The sequence below is a fragment of the Antedon bifida genome, chromosome 4, assembly GCF_963402885.1.
Source record: "Antedon bifida chromosome 4, ecAntBifi1.1, whole genome shotgun sequence".
Taxonomy (NCBI): domain Eukaryota; kingdom Metazoa; phylum Echinodermata; class Crinoidea; order Comatulida; family Antedonidae; genus Antedon; species Antedon bifida.
The window spans coordinates 29344865-29367543 of NC_136229.1; the positions used below are offsets into that span (position 1 = coordinate 29344865).

The window sequence follows — 22679 nt, forward strand, 5'->3', positions numbered from 1 at the left end:
TTGTCTGTCTTGAGATATATAAGTGTCCTGACTGTGGCTGCCCTTTGATTTTTTCAGGGTAAAAACACAGAGTAATCAAAATGTTATCCTGTCTATAGTTCAACTTCTGCTATCTTATGCAACATTACTTAATATACTAACCTTATCAAGAGCTGCTTGTACAATACTTTCACTTTCTGTATCAAGAGCTGATGTGGCTTCATCAAGTAGAAGGATTTTAGGGTTGCGGACTAAGGCACGAGCTATTGCTATTCGCTGTTTTTGACCACCTGACAATTGAGCTCCTCTTTCTCCCACTAATGTATTGTAACCCTAAAAATTCAGGCAAAAAAAGTGTGAATATTGTGTATTTAAGGCATTTTCTTCGTTTTATTTGCAGAAAAATGGTTTTGAAAGTGTATTTATTTTTTTAAGAATATAGGTCTTTATGTCATACAAATTTAATCTCTTTTATATGTATTTCTTTTATGCGAAAACAAAAAATGTGTTTGAAAAAAGTATTACTATGTATACATATTTATATATAATTGCAAAAACCATTTTTAAACTGATTTATGTGGAGCAGTGTTTAACAGCAATGCAACAAATGGTAAAAAGGTATTTTACATTAATTTTAGTTTTTTTTTTTTTACCATAATAAAACCCTAAACTAAACCTTACATCTGGTAGAGAGGATATAAACTCATGTGCGTTAGCCTCTATTGCAGCAATTTCAATCTCATCCGCAGTAACGTCAAGACGCCCATAACGAATGTTCTCTGCAATTGAAGTAGCAAAAAGCACAGGTTCTTGGCTAACCACTCCAATTCTTTCTCGCAACCATTTAACATTCAATTCTCGAATGTCGGTACCATCTAACTTTACCTGCAAAAACAAATAAATAAATAAAAGGTACATATTATACCATGTTAAAGTTGTTACTTGTATTGTCCCCCAAAAAAATCAAACTATATACATTCTTTACTTTAAACTGCCGAGGTATAAAAGATCATACTACCCTTTCCACTACAAGAGCGAATAGCTGCAATATTATATATCTATATTATTATATATATCGCTGAGCCTTTTGATTCGTATGACAACTTATTTCATCAGGTCTGATTGGATGAGAATTTTTTTTGCTGCGCAAAAAGGAAAAAAAATACTATAGAAATCACTAATTTCGCTAAACCGATAACTCAAGGAATTAGAATTCGTCGCTGGATAAAATATGACAGACCGAATTTTGCATATACATATGCATAAGGAGTGGAGTTGTGGCTTGATGGTTATGATGCTTGACTACCAATCTAAGGGTTCTGGGTTCAAGTCCTGTCATATGTCAGGATATTTTCTCATGACAATTTGCAATTCCACTCCCAAAGACTTGTAATAAGTCTTTGTTTATGTAGAGCATCTTGTGTTTATGTTTGTCGTGTGAACAGGAGAGCCACCTTTGAGAGAAGGACAGTGATTGAGTTCACTTGTGGTTATCTTGGCAATTTTCCTTAAATTGAATAAAAAAAAAAAAGCTGACGTTTTCGATTTGCCCAGTGTAAAACGGGCTTAAGTGCCTTGTTATGGTAGTTATCAATAGGTCCACTTACCGTGCCTTGGCTTGGGTCATAAAACCTTTGAATCAACTGTACAGTTGTACTTTTACCACACCCACTGCAACCAACCAATGCTACGGTTTGCCCTACATTTACTTCAAGGTTAAACTTATTCAAAATCTTTGAAAAAAAACCAAAACAAACAAAATTACAAACATAAGTAACATTTCAATTAGGTTGTCAGTGAAAGAAAGCATTTTGATAAACAACAACATCAAACACAACAAAACCCTCCATTGCAACACGACAGTAGCTTAAAAGATTCTCTATACTGTTTAAATGAATGGGTTATTATTAACATGTTCAGTTTTCAAAATGTAACTTCAAAGTGAGTTATGGGCAGTATGGTACTTACTTTAACATCAGGTCTTGATGGATATGAAAAGTGAACATCCTCAAAACGGATAACACCACTTACATCTGATGGTTTCTCACCTTCCTCCGAACCACTATCAATTTCACATTGCTATTAGTAAAAGTGAAGTCTCAGTATACAGTATTTAATGGCAGTTGGTACTCGGTACAAACTGACTACATTCACAGTTCTCAACCAAACTTTGTTTAACAAAAACTCTTACTAAATTAAGGATTGACAATGATAATTATATACATTTTTTGGAAAGAAACATTTCAAAATTTCTTTAATAACTTATATCAGCTTTGCCGGATTTCTTTGCAAGTTTTTTCAACCTGTGTAATTCATGTATTAACACCAGATTGTTTAAATGTCATAGATAATAATTATTATCAAACCTCCGACCACATATACTATAATACAATTAAATGTATATTCTTTGACTCTTCGGTTATTCTATTATCAACACTGCCCCCCCCCCACCACCCCCACCTCATTTATGGATTTTAATGAAAGAAGAAATAAAGAAATATTTTTTTTTAAATGTGAAACTCATACCTCATCAATAATATCAAAAATAGCCGCTGCAGCTCCTCTGGCTGTTGTAAAGTCATCAATATTAGGAATTGCATTTCCCAATGAGAACGCCCCAAATAATACACCAAAAAATGTCTACAAAAACCATAAATAAATAAGTAAATCTAAAAATATCATTTTTAGTAGTAAGTAGATAGTACAACAAATAAACAGGTTATACTTACAATAAGAATATCTCCAGCTTCCAATCCCTCGTCAATTTTTAATTTTGTTCCGTACCTAGAGTTAAATACATCAAATAAATAGTGCTGAAAATTCTAAAAAAATTATTTGATATCAACTAGAGATTGTACTCGTTTACTCTCTAATAAATGTACATAACGGTTTTTTCGAAACTTGTGTAAACTTGAGCATTGTTACTACAAAGCAAATGCGTTTTTAGTTATAGGTTTAGGTTGTGAAAACCTACCGACAAAACTAAAATATTACGATCGAAAATCCTTCAATTTGTATTGATGAGAGAGAAATATGTTCCAATACCATCAGCTATAATGTTATCAAATCTATGTTTCGTGAAATATCCGAGTCAGATAGCATAGTATAAAACTGACTCCAAATAACAAGAGGCAATTAAGCCATGATTCATGAGACAGATAGGGTACTTAGTGACAGTTATTTCCAAAAAGTTTTTGCATTGCATTTGCCTATCTCGGAATTAAGCATATCTTATAAGGACTTTAGTATGTTTAAGCACAAAAGTTTGTTTATGAAATTAAAACCCTTACCAAAATGCTAATGCATATGACAAAAATATGAAGAAAAATAAAATGCCGAGACTCGCAGCTTGGACAGTGTTTCGTTTTATCCCCAATTTTCGAGCTTGATCAAGATTCACTGTGTATCTATTTAAAAAGAGAACACATTATTGTACAAAATAAAAGAAATACTGTACTTAAGTACTGTAATAATAGTTAATTTCTATTTAAACAGTGCATCAAGACTATTTGTATTTTGCGCTATAAAAATTAAAAATTAAAAATTAAAAACTATTAACCATTAACCATAACACAAACCAAGCTCTAAGTTCAATAATAGTTAATTTCTATGTAGCACATATAACCAAGCTAACAAGCTGGACTTTAGTACTAGTATTGTTGTTCCATCAACTTACCTGTTAACTTCCTTCTCTTCTCCTCCAAATGCAGCCACAGTCCTGATGGCAGATAGCACCTCCTCAGCTATGGCTCCTGCCTTAGCATAGGCCTTCAGTTCAAGCATGGTTAGTTTTTGAGCAGCCTGTGAATAACAAAAAGATACATAATACATACAATGTGCTGAACTGAAGTTACTGTTGGCCTATAATGCCCTTAGTTTAACTGAAAAAAGAGGAAATCATACATTAATAATAATAGGTTATTCTTATATAGTGCAAATAAGCAAGCTCTCAATGCGATGTACAAACTTTTGTCTTGATCTAACCCAGTACCCATTTTATACACCTGGGTGGAGAGTGGCAAATGTAAGTAAAGTGTCTTGCCTAAAAGGATACAAGCAATGCAACCAGAGTTGGATTCGAACCACGATCTCACGATCAGCAATCCAACGTCCAACACACTGTGCCACACATCCTCACATTGACACTTAATGTAAGTTAGATGTAGATAAAAAACACGATTGATGCTTGGAGGTAGTATGTAGAGCATTATACTCAACCTCATCAGATACTAATACACTGCAAAAGAAGGCTGCAATAACAAATGCACTGAAACAGTAGTTTAAATCAAACTCACCTTTGTTGTCAAAAAAGCAGAAATGGCAATAAACGGAGAAACCACAACTATAACTAATGTAAGTTTCCAGCTTTTATAAAACCCAATGCCTAGGCCGCCAAAAAATGTTGTCGTCCATTGAATGACCACACCTATTTTATCCCCAATACCTCTCTGCACTTTCTCAATATCTCTGCAAAACAATATTATTATTTTTTTTCTACTTTATAAATTTGGAAAACTTTTTTCCTATTGTTCCACCCTAATCAGGGAGATTAGGGTGGCCTATTTTTCAGAAATAATGTTGGACAATAAAGTACAGTAGGCCTAATTTAACAAGAATAATAAAATGCCAACACTTTTTTCTTTACTTTCCTACAATGTATAAGTTATAAAATTCAACTGTAGTGTGTATTAAAAATGACAATCCACTCTCTTTTGGCCTGGTTTTCTAGAAAGTCTTGTATTTAAAATGTGTTTTAGACCCCAAAATATGGCTGATTTGGGAGAGTTTTACGTTTTCTGAGAGTACGGTATTGGAAGAGTTTACTGTACATGCTGGATACTGCAACTAGTGAAGGAACAAATTTGGATTGATTAAATCATACTCACTCAGAAAGACGATTATTGACCTCTCCACTCTTGTTCATATCGTACCAACTTAAGTCTTTGTGAATCACAGACCTGAACAGTAGTAAGCGAAGCCTATGAATTTGTTTCTCAGCTGCCACACTCCACATTGCAGTCTGTCAATTCAGAGAAGATACAAAATATCAAAGTACAAATGCCATTAGTAATAATACAGTTGAGTCATTAAGGACTGAAATCTCTCTATTAAGAGGGTTAAAATGGGTTCGAAAAAGTCTCAATTTCTTCCTTTTTTAAAAAGACTGCAGAATATAAAAATTGTTAAGTTGTACAAACGAGTGTAAATCAACTCTCAACGGAAATAATTGGGATAGATCAAACATGACCCTGAATGCGACAAGACAACTTGAACAACAACAACTAATGCAAACACAATACAATACAATTCAAATATATATTTTTCTCCTCTCTTTAAATTTTTTATATTTGTATTTACAATACTGTGTACATATTGTAAGTGTTAATTTAAACAAAGTGTCACCTGAATAGGGGAGTCCTTTGTTAAAAACATATTGCATTTCATTTATTGCACAGGAAAGTATGTGGTGTCTTAAAAAAGGGGCAGGGGGCGGGGGGTTCTACTGTAAATTTGATATCAGTTATATGTAGGCCTACCCGACACATTGTTATTTGGTGCAATAAAAAAATATGTTGGTGTGTGTGTTTGTGTGTACCTGTAAGAAGCCAACACAGAGTACAATACAACCAATGATACAGTAATAAACGACAAAATCCAGAACTTCATCTAAAAACACTACTTTCGCTTCTTCACTATTTAGAAAAAAGAAAAATGATAATTAATTTGTTTTGCTCAGTTTACTACACAGTTTGTGCACCGTTGAATTATGAACACACCGGAGTTCCTCAGCGTGCATATACAGTAGGTATTCATTTATGTACAGTAGAGGATCAGTAATTATCAAATTTAAATGTGAACATTGTTATATCTTTCAAATATTTTTGTTTTTTAGCTTTCGGTACAAAATAATTTAAGCAGATATTGGCCTGGACGGCATGAAATATAAACCAACACAGGTCCATGCCAGGGAGATGTAACATCAATAATGTTTACAAACCTCATAGGCCATCATGTAGGTGTGTTAGTGACACATGCTTCTCATATAGCTAGTCCACTATGGCATGATGTGGAAAATCTACATACCAAATTCAATTCAACTTTATTTAACCACAGAGGCCCATATCAACTTGTGGTTTCTTTTCTCATAAACAATTTTACATATGCAATTTTAACAATCTTTTAACAATATTATGTACAGTTTATGTTTGTACGAGAGTGGTTGCTCTGATCTAATTTGTTTAAATATTATTATTACTAACATTTGTATATCCAACGCAGTCATGTTTTCTTCTCCGGAATTTTCCACTGATCCAAACTCCACAAAACTGTTGATTATCTCACCAAAGAACAATAAAATTGATGGGAAAGCTAGGCCGTGAAAAATACCAGAAATGGTACCAATCACCATCATAAAAACCTCATTTGGTTTTGCGTAACGAAACTGTGAGGAGAAAAATAAATACAGATATCTAAACAAATTATAAATTAATTTATAGTGAAATACTGAAATTAAATATTACAAAAAATGTGTGATATTCTTCGGAAAATTAATTTGACATTCAAATTTGATTTCTTTTTTAATATGCCTCATCCCATCATCTTTTCAATATAACTCATTTATATCATTTTGTTCTAGTTTATGTTTATTGTTTGAAGGTTTGCATGGCGAAATCAAATGTTGATATAAATTTTGCGGTACACCACCACAATTTGATTTGAATTTCTAAAAATACTGATAAATGGAAATTCCAGATTTAAACCTGAGCAAAGAATTATTATATTAAAATCTGGCTAGTTTATTATTATTCTTTTGATTGAAATCAGTTATACTCACAACTTCAAAAACACCCACTCTTCGAATTTCGATTTTGGGTTCATTTTTATCTCCTTTCTCTCTATAAGAAACAAAATGTTGACTTTAATTTAATGATGATTTTTGTGGCGATTGATTATAATTCATCAGGAAAATACAGTAATAACATTATTGTAGGCAATAAACACAAACATTAAAAGTTTTCTATATACATACAACGTACATTTCTAGTCTAACAAAAACATTTTTCTAAACTTTCTTTTATTTAAAAGTCGAAGATAGCCAGGTCTCGGGTCCATTCTATTGTCGCCACAGATTGATATCTTCATCAGTACTTCTATGAATGGATGATTAGGTGGGAACATGAACGCTAGTTGATCATACCCAGTACCGTTTTGATCGTACGATTAATCGGGAAACCACCTCACGACATTAAAAGTTTATCTAGGTACAGTAGTATCATCTAGTTCTGTGTAACTTTTTTTGTAGATCTCAAAATTAAAACTTTCCTAAAAAGTAGTACAAATTTTTAGATCACTGGTAGAAACTTGTGTGAGGTTATTCAAATATTATACATAAAAGAAAATTGCCAAAGAGTATATTAACATAAATGCAACAATGTCCTGATGTTCTATTAGGGAGATTTTGATTTCGACGACCAACGACCAAACTACATCATGTTAGTTCAATGTGCCTCGCTCCTCACCTCGACACAGGTTTGATGGTTTCTACAGTAGCTCAAGACAATGACTAACAACACATCTATTGACTTTACCTAGGTTGGTCATCGGTCATTGGTCTCGGTCATCGCAAATCGAAGCTCCCTATTGTACTTACTGATCAGATGTATCATCATCCCTTGCAGTTCCATTACTTGTCATCTCAATGGCTTCACCATTTTTCTCATCTGTGTTTAGATAAACAGCGGTCATATTTATCCCTGATTCTTCTTGATCATCATCATCGAACTCCTTTCCTTGTTCGTTCGTTTCATCAAGCATTGAATCATTACTTATTTCCTCTAAATTATCATCTAAAATTGATAAAAAAAGTTTATAATATCATTTTAGCACTATACCTCCTAAAGTCATCTCTACAGCTCTGTCTACACTAGCATATGTTATGTGACAAAAAAATGTAATGTGCCCATAATATGGACATGATGATGTAATATCACTACTATAGTTGGGCACATTATCACACTTTTTTTGTAAAACTAGTTTGATAATGATAGTGTAGACAGACCTTAAAGATCCTATACAAAATTAGGAGGTTATTGACCCTAATATGATAATTATTACAAAATAGATTATTCAAAGGTTTTTTTTTTTTCCTCTTTAGGAGACAATACTGTACGTATAGTTTGTTCAGTTCTGTTAATTATTTTACTATTTGTATTCCATTTCTAATATTTATGCTGACTTCTCTAATCTAATTACGTCAAATAAATAAATGACATTAATAACAATTTTTGTTTAAAGATGGAAAATGTATGTTTTTGTTTGTACAGTACAACCACATAAAGTATCAATGTCTCATTCCTGTAGAAGACTACATATGCAAATAAATTAGTGTGTAAGAGGGGATTCCCATAAAAAACTTATATTTTAAACAAGCATGCATACTTTCAGTTTCTGCCTCTTGTATCCTATCTTCAGTAGATTGGTCACCTGCTTGTATGGGAGAAGGTTCTATAGTAGCCGGTGAACTTGTGTCATTGGCTGCTTCGTTCTCCACATCTTCATTTTGGTCTTCAGAATTTTCTTCTGTCTTGTTGCCTGTCTCTGTATCACTCATATTTATTTTTCAATTTTTATCTGCAATAAACAAATGAATTGATCAATTATTAAAAATATACCAACATGCCAAATGTAGGTAAATAACTGCTTTAAGTTTTGCCAAATGTTATAATAAATAGTGTAGAGTAATTATGTTGTAGAAATAATTTCATGGTGAAAAAAGAACATTTTGAACATCATTCACCAAATGAAAATATTTGTTCAATTGAAAAAATACTCATTACATTAAATATCTTTTTCATATAAAAGTATAGGTTTTTTTTTGCACATTAAAGAATGGAAGCATACTGTAAAAATTCGGACTGACATAAATAACTCTTGAAACAAAAATCTTGATGTTGCAATAGACATTCATCCAATCAAATGGTACTGTACTAATAATATGAGTACATACAGTACTAACATTTTGTTTGCAATTGCATCATTTGTACTTTGTCAAATTCTTATGAAATAGCATGGACAAGGATGACATTATATTCTACAATGAACATGTGACTATGGTATGTAATACAGTAGTATCATATTTATTTTCAGCTTATTATAATCAGATTCATAGAAAGACTACCATGTAAAGTTGATCAGTAGAACTACAACAAGAAACGACTTAACAACGACGTAACATTTTAATTATTGTTTTTTCTTCATTATTTGATGTTTTTTATTGATATTCTAACTAATAATAAAAATAACTGTTTACTATTTTTGTTTTTTTTGCATCATAAATATAATGTGAAATGAACAAAGCCCTAAAAGTCCTAAACTATAGTACTGTACATATTCCAGGGTAGAGGCGTTACTACCTAAGGACCCACATACCCCAATATCCCAGTAAAGAAAAATTACATCTCACAAACTCTTCTCCCAGATGTGCTTTGGGGTTTGCGCATGCCCAGTTTCCAAAATACAAACTTTATCTGCCATAGTAAACATAAGCTTCCGCGTGATACAGTCCTTTTGAATATAACTGGAGCGGCGTAAAATAAAAGTCTTTTTAAAACTATTCAACTACTGTAAAACAGAAATAATAACATTTCTTGTACATAACATTGATGAAGATTTAAAAAGCGATTCTAGATTGAGAAGTATGGCTAGGTTTCAAAATGTCATTGTTGTGATGTGTATTTAAATCTGGACTTCTAAGCACTAAAATAATCTTAATTTAACATACAATTTGACAGAAAGGAACAAACACACCCACTTATAGCTATTCTGCCACAGGCATAAAGAGTGACATTCGATGTGGCTTTTAACTACACAGATAAAAGGGAGTTCTTTGTAATTGTAGCATGGTCTCTTTAAAAGGTATTTGTAATTGATCATAAAGAAAAGAAGGTTAAAGATTTTATTTCTGAACCCATGTTCACACACAACTGATTTTTCAAAATGAACCTATTGTAGCTTTACTATTGAACTACTTTTTAAAAATTGCTATGCAACTCTATTGTCACCATGTTTAATGACGCAAAGTCAATGTTGTTTGTTTGCATGCAGCAAGAAAGTTGTATTTTATTTAACAACTGTCAGAAGAATGTACTGGATAGTATGAAATGCTTTATTTATACAACTTGTTAGTAGTTAACAAAGATATCATTTTAATTTTCAGTCAATGTCCTGAAATCTGACAACTACTAGTACTTACAACTTTATTACTGTATTCTAAAAAGTATGAACTTTTAAAAGTAACATTAACATTGACCTACAGATAAATCCATTCTGTTTCATTTTTATGTATTATTATGTTTACTTGGAAAACAAAATGTGTATACATTTATTAACAAAGGTATAATTTTAATTTTCAGTCACTGCCCTGAGAGGCTTCTGACAACTATCAACTTTATTTAATATTCTAAAAACGTATGACCTTTAGTAAAGTAACATTAACATTGACCTACAGATAAATCCATTCTGTTTCATTTTTATGTATTAATATGTTTACTTGGAAAACAAAATGTGTATACATTTATTAACAAAGGTATAATTTTAATTTTCAGTCATTGCCCTGACAGTGACAGGCTTCTGACAACTATCAATTTTATTTAATATTCTAAAAAAGTATTAACATAGTAAAGTAACATACCTTTGACCCAGTAAAATCCCTTTTTATTTTTATTTTACCTACTCTGCTTAAATGTAATTAAAGCTTGGTTCCCACTAGCAACGCAATGTAACGTTCCCTTCCAATAATTGTGTTTTCCCCCGCCTGTTAAATCAAACCTGCGATGTTTGAAGCACTGTTGCATTGTCGGTTCTCACTTGTGATTACGTCGATATGTCGCTGTGTTACGTTGCATTGCGTTCTAGTGGGAACCATGCTTTACACCACCCTAGTATTTAAAAGCCTCCCATTAATACTGTAATCAATCGATAAGAATTCCACAAAGTTTGGTCAGCCCGTGGGCTGGACGCAGACTTGGACTACCTTTTAAGGTACTGTAGTTCCAGGAGGCCTTTTTACGTTTTGGACAGCTTTAATTATGCAGTGTTCCATAACCAATGGCTTGAGAAATGAATCAACAGGGTCATTTGGATCAGCCCAACAATTAAATCCCAATGGACCCCAGGACCCATGACTTACTGTAAATGTGGTCTTATGATCTAATGCTACAGTACATACCTGAGCTCCAATACAGTAAATACCTGAGCTCCAATACAGTAACCTCTACATACAAGGCATACACAGTAACTGTAGAATTTCAGTACTGATAGTTATGAGTTAAGGCACTCTCCTATTAAAAAACCATTGGGAAAATCAGAACAATAGGTTCAATGAACTATAAATCCTATTGAATAAAGTAGATATTTTTAATCCAAAATAGGCAAGATTGTCAAGTGTACTGACTGTACTTGAATAGTTTACATATTTTAAATACAAAAGTTGTTTTATGCAATAAGATGCAAGTGGGTATTTAGGAATGTTCGCTTTCTTCTTTCCCTTCTTTTTTTAAAAAGTATAATATTATCGTACAGTATTATTTTTTTTATTTTTTTTATTTTTTTTTATTTTTATTTTTTTGGCTTCCAGACAATTTGACCATTTTTTGCTTTAAATTACAGTTTTTTCAGGTAAATAATTTTTTTCAGACCCAATTTTTTGTGAAAGTCAATAACTATTATGTGACATTAAAATAACATATTCAACAAAAAGATAAAAAAAAAACATTTTTTCAGGGGACAATATATCTTTAATATTTCTTGGATTGGAGCCTAGGTGTCAAGTTTTCTTATTTATTTATTTCACACATACAGTACTTTGTTTTTACTCATTATTTATTATAATGTTTTATATATGTATAGAAAACGAGTATACCATTTTTAAATAACTTTACACAATTATTAGAAAATTGCTTGATTAAAAATACCCTTAGGCCTACTAAGCATAGTAAATGCCAAAAAACATTTATTACTCATACTGTAGTATATTTTTTATCACAAAGTACTTGTTGTTGATCTTATTTGAGAGTTCGGAATGCGTTTTCATTAAAGACATTTCAAAGTATATTCTAAGAATAAATTTCTAAATTACTTCATTATTAATCATGATAAATAAATGTTGGTCTATCAGTACTGAGTGAAGAATGACATTTTCAATCAAAATTTGATTTGATCGCCGTCACTCCTCAAGACGATCAAAGCATATTGAAAGAAACTCGAGAAACTCAACAGTTCTTTTCAGAACTAACATACGCGGTGTACCGCAAACTTTATATCAACAACTAGTGTTTACACAACTACCTCCTTATTCACTGTTTACACATTTTTCTTTCCAATGCTTCTTTAAACTCAATTTGTAAAATAACGATATTTGTCTATTTTTATTCTACTGACAATAACATACAGGGCATTCTAAATGACCAGTAAAACAGGATGTGGAGACTTGCTACCAGTACCACAATTAACAGTACTTAGAAGGCACAAATGAAAAGTAGATAAAAACATCTGTGTGTGGGTTTTGTATAAAAACATATGGCAATTTTTGTATATAAACTATAGATTTTAAAAAAATTAAGAACTAATATGGTTTACTGGTGTAAATAAATATACGTCTATCTTTACTACACTACTTAGTGTAGATACTTTTACATTGATTGTACAGTTGAACCGGGAAAAATGACCGATTACGGGAGGTTCTGACGATAGAGGGCCAAAATAATGTATTGGCTATGCACGATATTTTTCGCAAACAAATTTTAAAAGCTTTTATTATATGACAATGGTCGGTCAAAATCTGTGTAGTTTTCTTATCATCTAAAAAACACAGGAATGTTATTCACAGAATGTTTTTAAAACTGCTTCGAAATAAAGCTAATAAAGCACTATGAGTATCAAAAACTGTATTTTTCGGGTGGCCACTTACAGTACTAAATCTAAATTAGTAAAAAAAGAGTTGCCGCAGCTTATGGGAGGTGGCTGCTTACATACCAAATGCACTAATTAGATAGGAAGAACAAACAGGCTTTTGAAAGTACAGCCATTAAGGGAGGTGGCTGCTCCCAGAGGTTCCACTGTAATTACAATTTTAGGCTATTTTTCAAGTGAGAATTTTCTAACTCTAAAACATAAACAGGGTGATTTGGTGATTGTGGGTCGTGTTATATTCAATAAATATTCCATTGAACTCAGACGTAATGAAGAGTGCATTTTTCATTATTTTCGTACGCGAGTTCATATTTTTATAGCTTTCTACCACACATGGAATGTCCACATTTGAAATCAATCTGTAATGTGCATCGTCTATCAGTGGTGGCGCCAGGATTTGCCCGACAGGGTGGGGCCGTACGCGCGGAACAAACAGTCATTGGTTGGGGCCAACAAAGGGGTATGAGGGCGAAGCCCCTGCAAATTTTGACAGCTATGACGATATTAGACATTAGGCCCTACGTCAAAAATGGAATGCAGCAGTTACTTAAAGTATATAGTAGTACACTTAATGTGGTTTTATTTTTTACCAGAAAAGAAATGATCATATTTTTATCCCCGACAAATATGGTCAATACTCCCCGACCCCCCACCAACAAACTATGGGCGCCTAACTATGTACACCACTGCACCCGGAAAATCCAATCCATGGCATTATGCTCTCACACACCTCCTCTCTTCTCCTCCCAGGCCATCCTCCTCACATAATAATAATAGCAGGGAAGTGAGGAGGCTAGTAGGTATAAAGAAAGTAAACTTACCTTGACATGTACAGTTGTACAATTTCGATAACACCGAAGTAAATCGTACAACTAGGCTAGACCTACTGTTAACAATATTATATAAACATGATGTCATGGGAAAACACAAAAGTTCTCGTCTGGACAGTTGTGGTAACTCTATAGCAAAGAATATATTCTTTGTTTATGCCTAAAAATTGTGTGAACTTCTTCTGTATATGGCATGCTTCAATAATCACGGCTAACTTATATAGAGGACGCTATAAACAAAAATTACAACAACTAACTCCGATCTAGCATGCATCATGAATATTCTATTATATGCACGCTCTCTATAGTTTCTGCCTTAACCTAATAGGAAAACAAATAATGCGACCGGAGGCCTTTGGCGGGCCCCCAGCCTAAGGTTGTTTCGCTCGCAAAGTATATCATTTTTATACGCCGTTGCTGATGGGAAGGTATTATATGTAAAGTTAGTAATGTTGTTTTTACAACGTTAATCAGCTTGTCATAAATCACAATAAGCATGTTAAGCATTTTCCGGGCCCAACAGATTTATTCACATAATATGTGCAAGTTATATCACATTAAACACCGTAAATAAACTCTGGAGATATGTCTCAAAGTACAGAAAAGCCTACCTGCTGACCTCGCACCATGCAAATGATTTACAGAAAATTGATAACAATAATTATAACCTAGTATTTTATCTATCCTGAGCGGAAACCGCCCATCCACCTCACCGCGTTTTGTAGAAATGGTCATAATAAGAATAACATAGATTCTATATTTTTATTACCGTGGTATAAGTGGTAGTAAACATTACTTTTGTTTTCATCAGGCCTCTTTTTTTGCGACGCAAAAAATTCAACCAATCAGAGCTCAGAATAATTATAAGAATAAACATTTTTAATCATAAAATAATATACATTAATTTGTTGAAAGATTGATTATACATTTATAATAACATTTTAAGTCATTATATAATAAGAAAATAAGTATTTCAATTTGTATCTTTGTTAACAGCTATACTGATAACTATTCAACTAGTGTAATTAACTATATTTAATTCTACCGTGAGAACCCCTAAAGGGACACCGTCGCGAAAGTTTCCTTGTTCCCTTAAAATGGACCTGAAATGGACTTTCGATTTTCAAGAAATTCACACATGTTATTTAAATGTATCAAATTAACACAAACCCATACAAATAAAAACAAAATGTATAGTATTTTGAGAAAAAACGAAATTTTAAGATACCTTGGTAAATTAGCGAAAATTACTCACGCCATTGCAATATTCTATTTCAACGGCCGTCGGGAGCATCTATATTCACGACGTCACATATATACACACGACGATATCGAGAGCGTGTATGCCGCCCGATAGTCCGTGAATAATCGACGGCCAGGAAAGATACGCGAAGCGCTGACACTAATACTAATTTATTCAATATATAATGTTGTTGAAATTTAGTGCCCTAAAATTTACTTTGTTCTAAAACCCGAATTTAGAAGGCCTAGGCCTACCTCCCAAACCTTTACTAGGCCTAGGCCCCAGCGCGCGGAGTCGATCCTCCACCCACCCATGCGAGGCTCCGTTTCATGTGCATCCAAAGCGATATCAACAACTTGCTGCTCATTGTCAAGCCAAAGTAAAATATGAATCAAATTCGTTTTCGAACTGCCTTATTCGTGACAAATAAATTACCATCTCATATTACTAAGTTATTCTGCTAAACTAAAAACTAAAGAAACTAACACATTTATTTTAGCAGTATAAATTACGAACGATATACAAAATTCTATTTTTGAAAATACACGAACCGAAAAATATGGATACGCATCATTGCACACGGCGCTGTATCCTGGACAACGTTGCCAGGCTAACGTCGGTATTGCCAGAAAAAACCCGTCGATTTGGAGATTTTAAATCGTCATTTACTCGATAAATAACCGTTTATACGGTAATAATTTTATATAAAAAAATTCTAAATATGTTTCTGCAAAAGCACAAGCATTTTTTAGAAAATACTCCAAAGATTTCAAGAGTTATAGCCAAAAAACTGCAAATTGTCCATTGGAGGGATAGGAATATATTCGCAAAGTGACGTCACCCGCGAATTTTTTTGATTTTCAAATGGGGCTTTCCCCAAAAGGGCGAATTTATATTTTGTAACAATATACGTTTTAGCAACACCTAATAGCCCCCAAAACGTCATTCTAAAATGAAAAAAATCGAAAATCCATTTCAGGTCCATTTTAAGTTATGTTAATATACAGTATACAGTATTGGCTTTGTTCGGTCACTGAATAGGCCTATATGGATGTTTCGAATAGTTTGTGTACCAGTCTAAGGGGCTCTCCTGTAGTAATAATTAAAATATAATAATTATTATATAAGTACATTTGGCCCAATAACCTGGCGTAAAAAGCTACCGTATACGTTCATATTCTAGCTAATTATAATTGTTTGATTGATTATTATTAATTAAAAAATAATGCCTGACTCTTGACTCAAGCTTGCTCAATTCATATAATGTTTGTTTAAAATATCACTATTTTGTATTGAACATGGTAATTGAAGTATATTATTATTATTGTTTTAATAATCTTCTTAAGACAGTTTCTCTTGTATTTGGTTCACAACAATTTGACATCGTTCAGTGCGGTCCAGGACGGTTAGGGGGGTGTAGTTAATTTGTAGATGGTCGAGAAGCTGAGTTAATATTTCTGTATATCGCGTTAGTTCGTTCCAAACAGGTGTAGGTCTGATACCGTCTTCCTTCATACATTCTTTATGAGGATGCACGACAAATATTAAGGCGTTTTTATCATTTTTATACCTAAAAAAGAGGAAAACAAATCATTTAAAAACGTTATTAGGTATATTTCGAGTAGGTCGCCAATGGTCCTCTCTTTTGCCTCATGGATGCATCAGTAGGCCTACGCCCTTAGGTTTGGTTCCCACTAAAAAACAACGTAAATGCAACGTAAGTCATGAGTTGAACAAATCACAAGTTGATGGATCATCATTCTGAACGTGTCGCTTGTGATTGGTCAACTCACTTGCGTTGCGCTTATTTGCGTTCTAGTGGAAACCAGGTTTTATGTCGATTGCTGCACGTTCACACGATCACACAGATATCTACGCGGTTGTTGAATGTAATCATTTGCGTTCACACGTACATTTTGATACATTCTTGAGTAACTGGTAGTGACAGCAGGGAGTCTTTCACCTTGTCACCAAGGTACAATGCAGCGTACACTAAAGGATCAATTCCAGCTCTGTCTGCGATATATCCCTCTACTAAATCTTCATTCAATGCGTTTTTACGGTCGACCTCGCATTGAGATTCCAATACCAATCGCTACAAAAAAATAAGTCACTATTATGAATAATAATGGATACAAAATAATCATGACCCTATACGGTTATAAACGACCGATTCAGAATTGGGGAATGTCGAGTAGGCCTATAAGTTTTAGGGTTTGAGGGAGGGCGAATTGAAATTGTGCAGTGTCAAAACTTAAGGAGACCGTACCGTAGAATTTCCACTGCTATGTAAATCTTACTGATAATACACTACAAATTAGTTGCGGTACACTCAGTATAGGCCTATATGTTTCTAAAAAGGAAATATAAAACGTTAGGCAGGGACGTATATATATCTTATACTTATATTAATAATATAATGATTTATAGGCCCTGTTTAATATGAAGAAGTAATTTTACATTCTCAACATATTTAAATTTACAATCACACAATTACAATTACATCATTACAATTTTTTCAAACAGCTTTATGATTGGATATTACGTTAATAGACATTTAACAACATCCATGACAGGAGGATTACAATGAATAATACACGCTGTATTTAAATAAAATATTGTATATTTGTTACCAGGAATTGTTCACACTTTTCGGGTTGGTTGCGGAAGTCAATAGCGGTGCGTCTATCCTCTAGACTCATCCCCTCCAGTACCTGTCTTGCAATTTCGGCTTCCTTTTTGATCTCTGGTAATTCTTTGCAAACGTCACCAAGAAGCGTTGTTTTCCCGGTACTGTGCGCTCCACACAAATACACACGAACTAGTTTTCTTTCCATTTGGATCGTCACTTGTCTCTACAAATCTTTATTGTTATATGCAACAGAGCTAACAGTGAGTTCTAATGTGACTGGACTGATTACAGGTTCGATACAGAGTTATATAATGCAGGGATCAAATGGTCATCTTGATAGAAATAAATGTTTACTTTTATATGGCGATGACGCATATAAATTTTATTTATTTATACATCTTGAAACGCGATCAAATTGTGAAAAAATCACCATTTTTAGCAAGATTTCTCCACTAATAGTGTCGGATATAACTGGTTGAAACGGTAAAATGTGTAGAAATAAAAGCTAATTTTGTTTCATATACTGTAATTAAAGAAAACATGACATTTCAATACAAAAACAATTGGGTGTCCATGTAAATATGACTAGCGAGACAGGTCAGCACGGTTTTGCTTGATTAGCTAGGTGTACGCACTATGCCTGGTAATCCATTATATCAGATTGTAATCTAGTAGCGCACAGGGTTCATAACATATTATGTAATTTGATGTTTGCCTACAGTTTCATCGTTTTTGTAAACTCTAATACATTCCTTCATCGACTTGCTTTGGTTCTTTAATAACAAAGATAAAGCACTGGCAATCTTTACCAACTTCAGGTAGCAAGCGTTTATTAATGTAACGTATGATGCCAATATATCTTCACCCCGGGTAATCTCGGTTCCATCTTTAATCCAGCTTAAGAAAGAAAATGCCAACACAATAAATAAATAAATAAATAAATAAGAAATTAGAAGTAAAAGATTCAAAAGAATACTCTGACCAACTATACAACAATTACCACCAGTGTTTTAATGATATATATTACCTACATTAATCATCAACCAATTTATGAATTGTCCCAAATTACACCTGAAACAACAACACTTCCAGTAGGCTACGGTTCATAAGTTATTATTTAAAATAGGCATACACATCCAAATGGTTGTATGTACGGAATAATTTAATCGTAGGTAAACAATGAGGTTATTATCAAAACATTATTGTTGTTATATTTGCATTTATTATTTACTACAATGATTACAGTATCGTTGTCTCTTTTGTTGTCCCAGTTTGTTGCAAAGTGCGCCAACGATTAAGCCCTTCAAGAAACACTAATTTACAATATTAAAATGGCTCTTCGTCGTCGATTCTGAAAGTATTAAGAAAGACAGGCAGTTATTTCTTGTCAAATAACTGAATATGTGTATGAATGAGTTGTATGTGCCGCAATAAACCATAACATATTGGAGATAGAAGTCGGGTCACCTGTTTTGGCACACCTTGTCATCTTAAACAGTGTCATTACATCAGGCGAGGTAGTAGTCTTTTGCTGAAGATCCTTCTTGTAGCCATATATAATCTCTTAACTACTGACTGCAAATCCTGAACGGTACACAGACCAAGTACACAAACTCTACAAGTTCCCCAATATCTTTTGATATTATCTACAGGGTAATATGCTCGTAAGATTGTATGTAGATTTTATTGTAATTATGAAGTAGCCCTAATGTTGTCGTAAGTTAAACAATACAATTAACAAATATCGAAAAAAAATATCTAAGAATAAGAATAAATAGAGAACTGAGGCGTATATTAATTAGCTACTAATGTTTAATGTATTAAAATCTGACATTTATTATTGAACAATGTGTGTGTAAAGTTTGTCGAAATTCGTTTATTGGTGGAGATAAGAACTGCTGAATAATGAGTGGACGTGGAGTATACGATTGTCATTTGTAGGCTACCTCCGCATACGACAAAATGTGTCCAGACTAAAATAATCGATGATCATGTGTATCACATGAATCGGATGTGTGAGTGGATTCATCCATCTTCTGAATAGAAAACACTTAGTTACAGACGAAGGACACGCTAATTTTAACATAATATATATTAATTCGTTATATAACACAATTGAGAATATTTTATTTAAAATACGACTTCGCAGCCGTACCACTAATTCAGCCATCAATTTCCAATCGCACAGATAAACTATACACCAGTAGCATTAAAACATGGAGGTATAAAAATAGATTTATTTTATTTATACCTCCAAGATTAAAACAAACAGGAGCTATAGGAGGAAATTGGACCGTTGAAGTCCATCAAACAACGACGAAGACGATAGTAAATTATTTGTGATAATTAAATATGGCATAGTACAGTGTAATTATACAACTTAAATTGAAGGACAATGTAATGATAGGATCGGAGAGAGAGAAATCGGACAGGCCATACGAATATACTAGGCATTGAAGTACTAGGCCGCACCCCCGCCGTTGCAATCCAGTTGGAAGGTATTCTATCACTTGCATTTTCACAAAGGAACGCTTCAGACAAACCATAGGCCTAGATATGAACCAGACAGCTCCATCATGGATTGCAATCGCTTTTGGATACGGACTATCTATTATAGGACTAGTAGTAAACATCTTGGTACTTTTAGTCATTTTTCGAGTTTTATCAATCCGGAAGAGTACGCGGTTGCTTATTTTCAACCAATCACTACTAGATTCTCTTGGATGTTTCATATCATGGTCGAATCTGTTCGTTGCAAATCGTAAATTCTTTTGTCAGATGAATTGTATTTTCTGGATGGCAGCTCTTGCATCTAGTCTTAACCTGGCGTTTATTTCCATAGAAAGATATTTTGCCATCGTGAAGCCATATTGGTTTCAATCAAACTACACCACTAAACATACAATAATTATGATAACGCTGGCATGGATTAGTGGTCCCCTTCTAAATCCACATGTCCTTGGGTTGAGATATATTGACGCCTTTGAAACAACACTCTGTGATTCTAAAGAAGAAGAATTGAAGTTTTTAAAAGTAATTGTAATGGTTTCGTACGCTGCTGCTTTTCTTTTTACCTTATTGGTAATCATATTTGTGTATAGTAGTATTACACGAGAGCTGATTATACGTAACCGTAGTATTTCCAATATCTCGTCATCCTCGTCTTCAATCATAACATATAAAACACTAAAGGTATTTTTTGCAGTTAGCATTTCCTATGTATTGTGTTGGACGCCAGCAATTTGTTTGTTACTATTAAAAGCGTTTGTAGATGATATCAACTATGAAGTTGTATATTTTGTTATTGTTGAATTGGCAATGTTGAATTTTATAGCGAATCCGTTTCTTTACGCAATCTACATGGAGAAATTTCGTGAACAATTGCGTGAGTTACTTCGTATTAAGTGAGTGTCACTGGAACTTGAAATTTAAAAAAATACGGTAATAGCAAAAGTTGTCATGAAGTTGCTTTACGCAAAGCATCTTACAGATTTATGATAAATTCCATGTAGCTTTATATTCAGATTATTTTTACAATGTGAAAATAGGTTCCATGCAACACTGATACAACCACATTACATGTTTACACCAAATTCCGATATTCGAATGAATAATAATGGCTGTTTTCCGTAGTACGCTGGTCCGCAGTGAAACTGACAACAACAAAGGAAATGGATACCAAACATACATCCTATAAGTTGTAAAGAAAAGGCTGAACTCAGTACTTGTGAGAGACTATTGTACTACATCATCTGAATCAACTAAGCCTACCAGTACTAGGAGAAGAAACGAGACTCTTTTTACGTGATTTTTCACTTTTACAACATCAGAATATTTACAAAAAGCGATGGTGAACCATTTCGATGTAGTATTGTTTCTGATTTGATTGCTGCGTCATCTCCTTTGTTTAAGCAGAGAAGAGTTAAATTAATATATAACTCTTCCCTGGTTTAAGCAGTTGAGTATTTAAAAATGTACATAATTATTATATAATTATAGGTGTACGGTGTGCAAATTGTGTGATTCTTCTAAACGTCCAATTTCCAAAGTTACACAAACTTTTATTGTAAACGTATGTTAGTACTTCCTTCACGAATAGTATAATTGATTGTCAAAACAGCACCTTCTGAACCGATCTTTAAGCAACTCAATATTGTGAATATATACGATTTATATAAATTACAAATTATAGGCCTATCTTTTATTTTAAAATTCTACAATAACAATTTACCAGTGACAATGTCAAAATTATTTAATAAACTGACACAATCCCATAAACATAAATTACGTAGTCTTACTGTATCAATTAAAAATATTTTTTTTTATTTATTTCATATTTCATGGTACCAAAAACAAGACCGACGCAGCGATAACACAAACACAAAACAAAAATATAAATCAAATTCTGCAATTAACAATTCATTGTTCTAAGTAATTTAACAATGGAAAAACATTTATGGTAAATAAAGATAAAAAAGATATATAAAGATATATTAAATTGTCCCCCTGAACAGTTTGGTGATTAACCTACATTAAAAATACAAGAATACTATAAATTGCATAAATCTTCATTTTTCATGTTTTTTTGGGGGGTGGGGGTGGGTAAACACATCTTTAATAAGTTTGATTTCAGTTTAAAAAAAAAAATATCAATTAAAAATACCCTTTTGGCACACTATAGTCACCTGATTTATTCGCTCATTTAAGAATCGACATGCTAATTGTTCGATTGATTTGAATTAAATGTTTTAAAAGATAGCGATCCACTCAAAGATAAATTACAAAGCAGATCCACGACCATAACAATGTCATGGCTAATTATGCTATACATTTTTAAACTACAATACACATGAATTCAGTCTTTTAAAGAATGTTTATTACACCAGTTAGGCGAGCAGTAGGAAAATTCTCCTTGTAGCCATTGGGACTATGCATTGTATAGAGACAATTACACAAACTCTACAAGTTTCCTATATGCTTTGATGGCTCACAACAATAATGTTTACTTTACAATCATAAAAGATTT

At 33.0% G+C, this 22679-nt stretch overlaps 2 protein-coding genes across 2 annotated transcripts in view; both read right to left on the reverse strand.

Annotated features, from left to right (window-relative positions):
• Positions 1-13855, reverse strand: part of LOC144840962 (ATP-dependent translocase ABCB1-like) — a 31359-nt gene extending 17504 nt beyond the window's left edge. Inside the window, exons 1-16 of the mRNA XM_078697069.1 lie at positions 13770-13855; positions 8419-8610; positions 7631-7826; positions 6815-6875; positions 6240-6421; positions 5576-5672; positions 4866-4999; positions 4275-4446; positions 3656-3780; positions 3270-3386; positions 2709-2763; positions 2506-2619; positions 1948-2058; positions 1587-1712; positions 661-864; positions 142-312 (exon numbers count right to left, since the gene is read on the reverse strand). Coding sequence (XP_078553195.1) covers positions 142-312; positions 661-864; positions 1587-1712; positions 1948-2058; positions 2506-2619; positions 2709-2763; positions 3270-3386; positions 3656-3780; positions 4275-4446; positions 4866-4999; positions 5576-5672; positions 6240-6421; positions 6815-6875; positions 7631-7826; positions 8419-8590 — 2037 coding nt within the window. The 5' untranslated portion in view covers positions 8591-8610; positions 13770-13855. The remainder of the gene's footprint in view (positions 1-141; positions 313-660; positions 865-1586; positions 1713-1947; positions 2059-2505; positions 2620-2708; positions 2764-3269; positions 3387-3655; positions 3781-4274; positions 4447-4865; positions 5000-5575; positions 5673-6239; positions 6422-6814; positions 6876-7630; positions 7827-8418; positions 8611-13769) is intronic.
• A 2507-nt stretch (positions 13856-16362) lies between these two features.
• Positions 16363-17858, reverse strand: LOC144839318 (uncharacterized). Its single transcript, XM_078694633.1, has 3 exons — positions 17655-17858; positions 16935-17116; positions 16363-16591 (listed from the first exon to the last, which is right to left on the reverse strand). The coding sequence occupies exons 1-3, from the start codon at positions 17856-17858 to the stop codon at positions 16363-16365; spliced, it is 615 nt and encodes a 204-aa protein (XP_078550759.1).
• Between the last annotated feature and the right edge of the window lie 4821 nt (positions 17859-22679).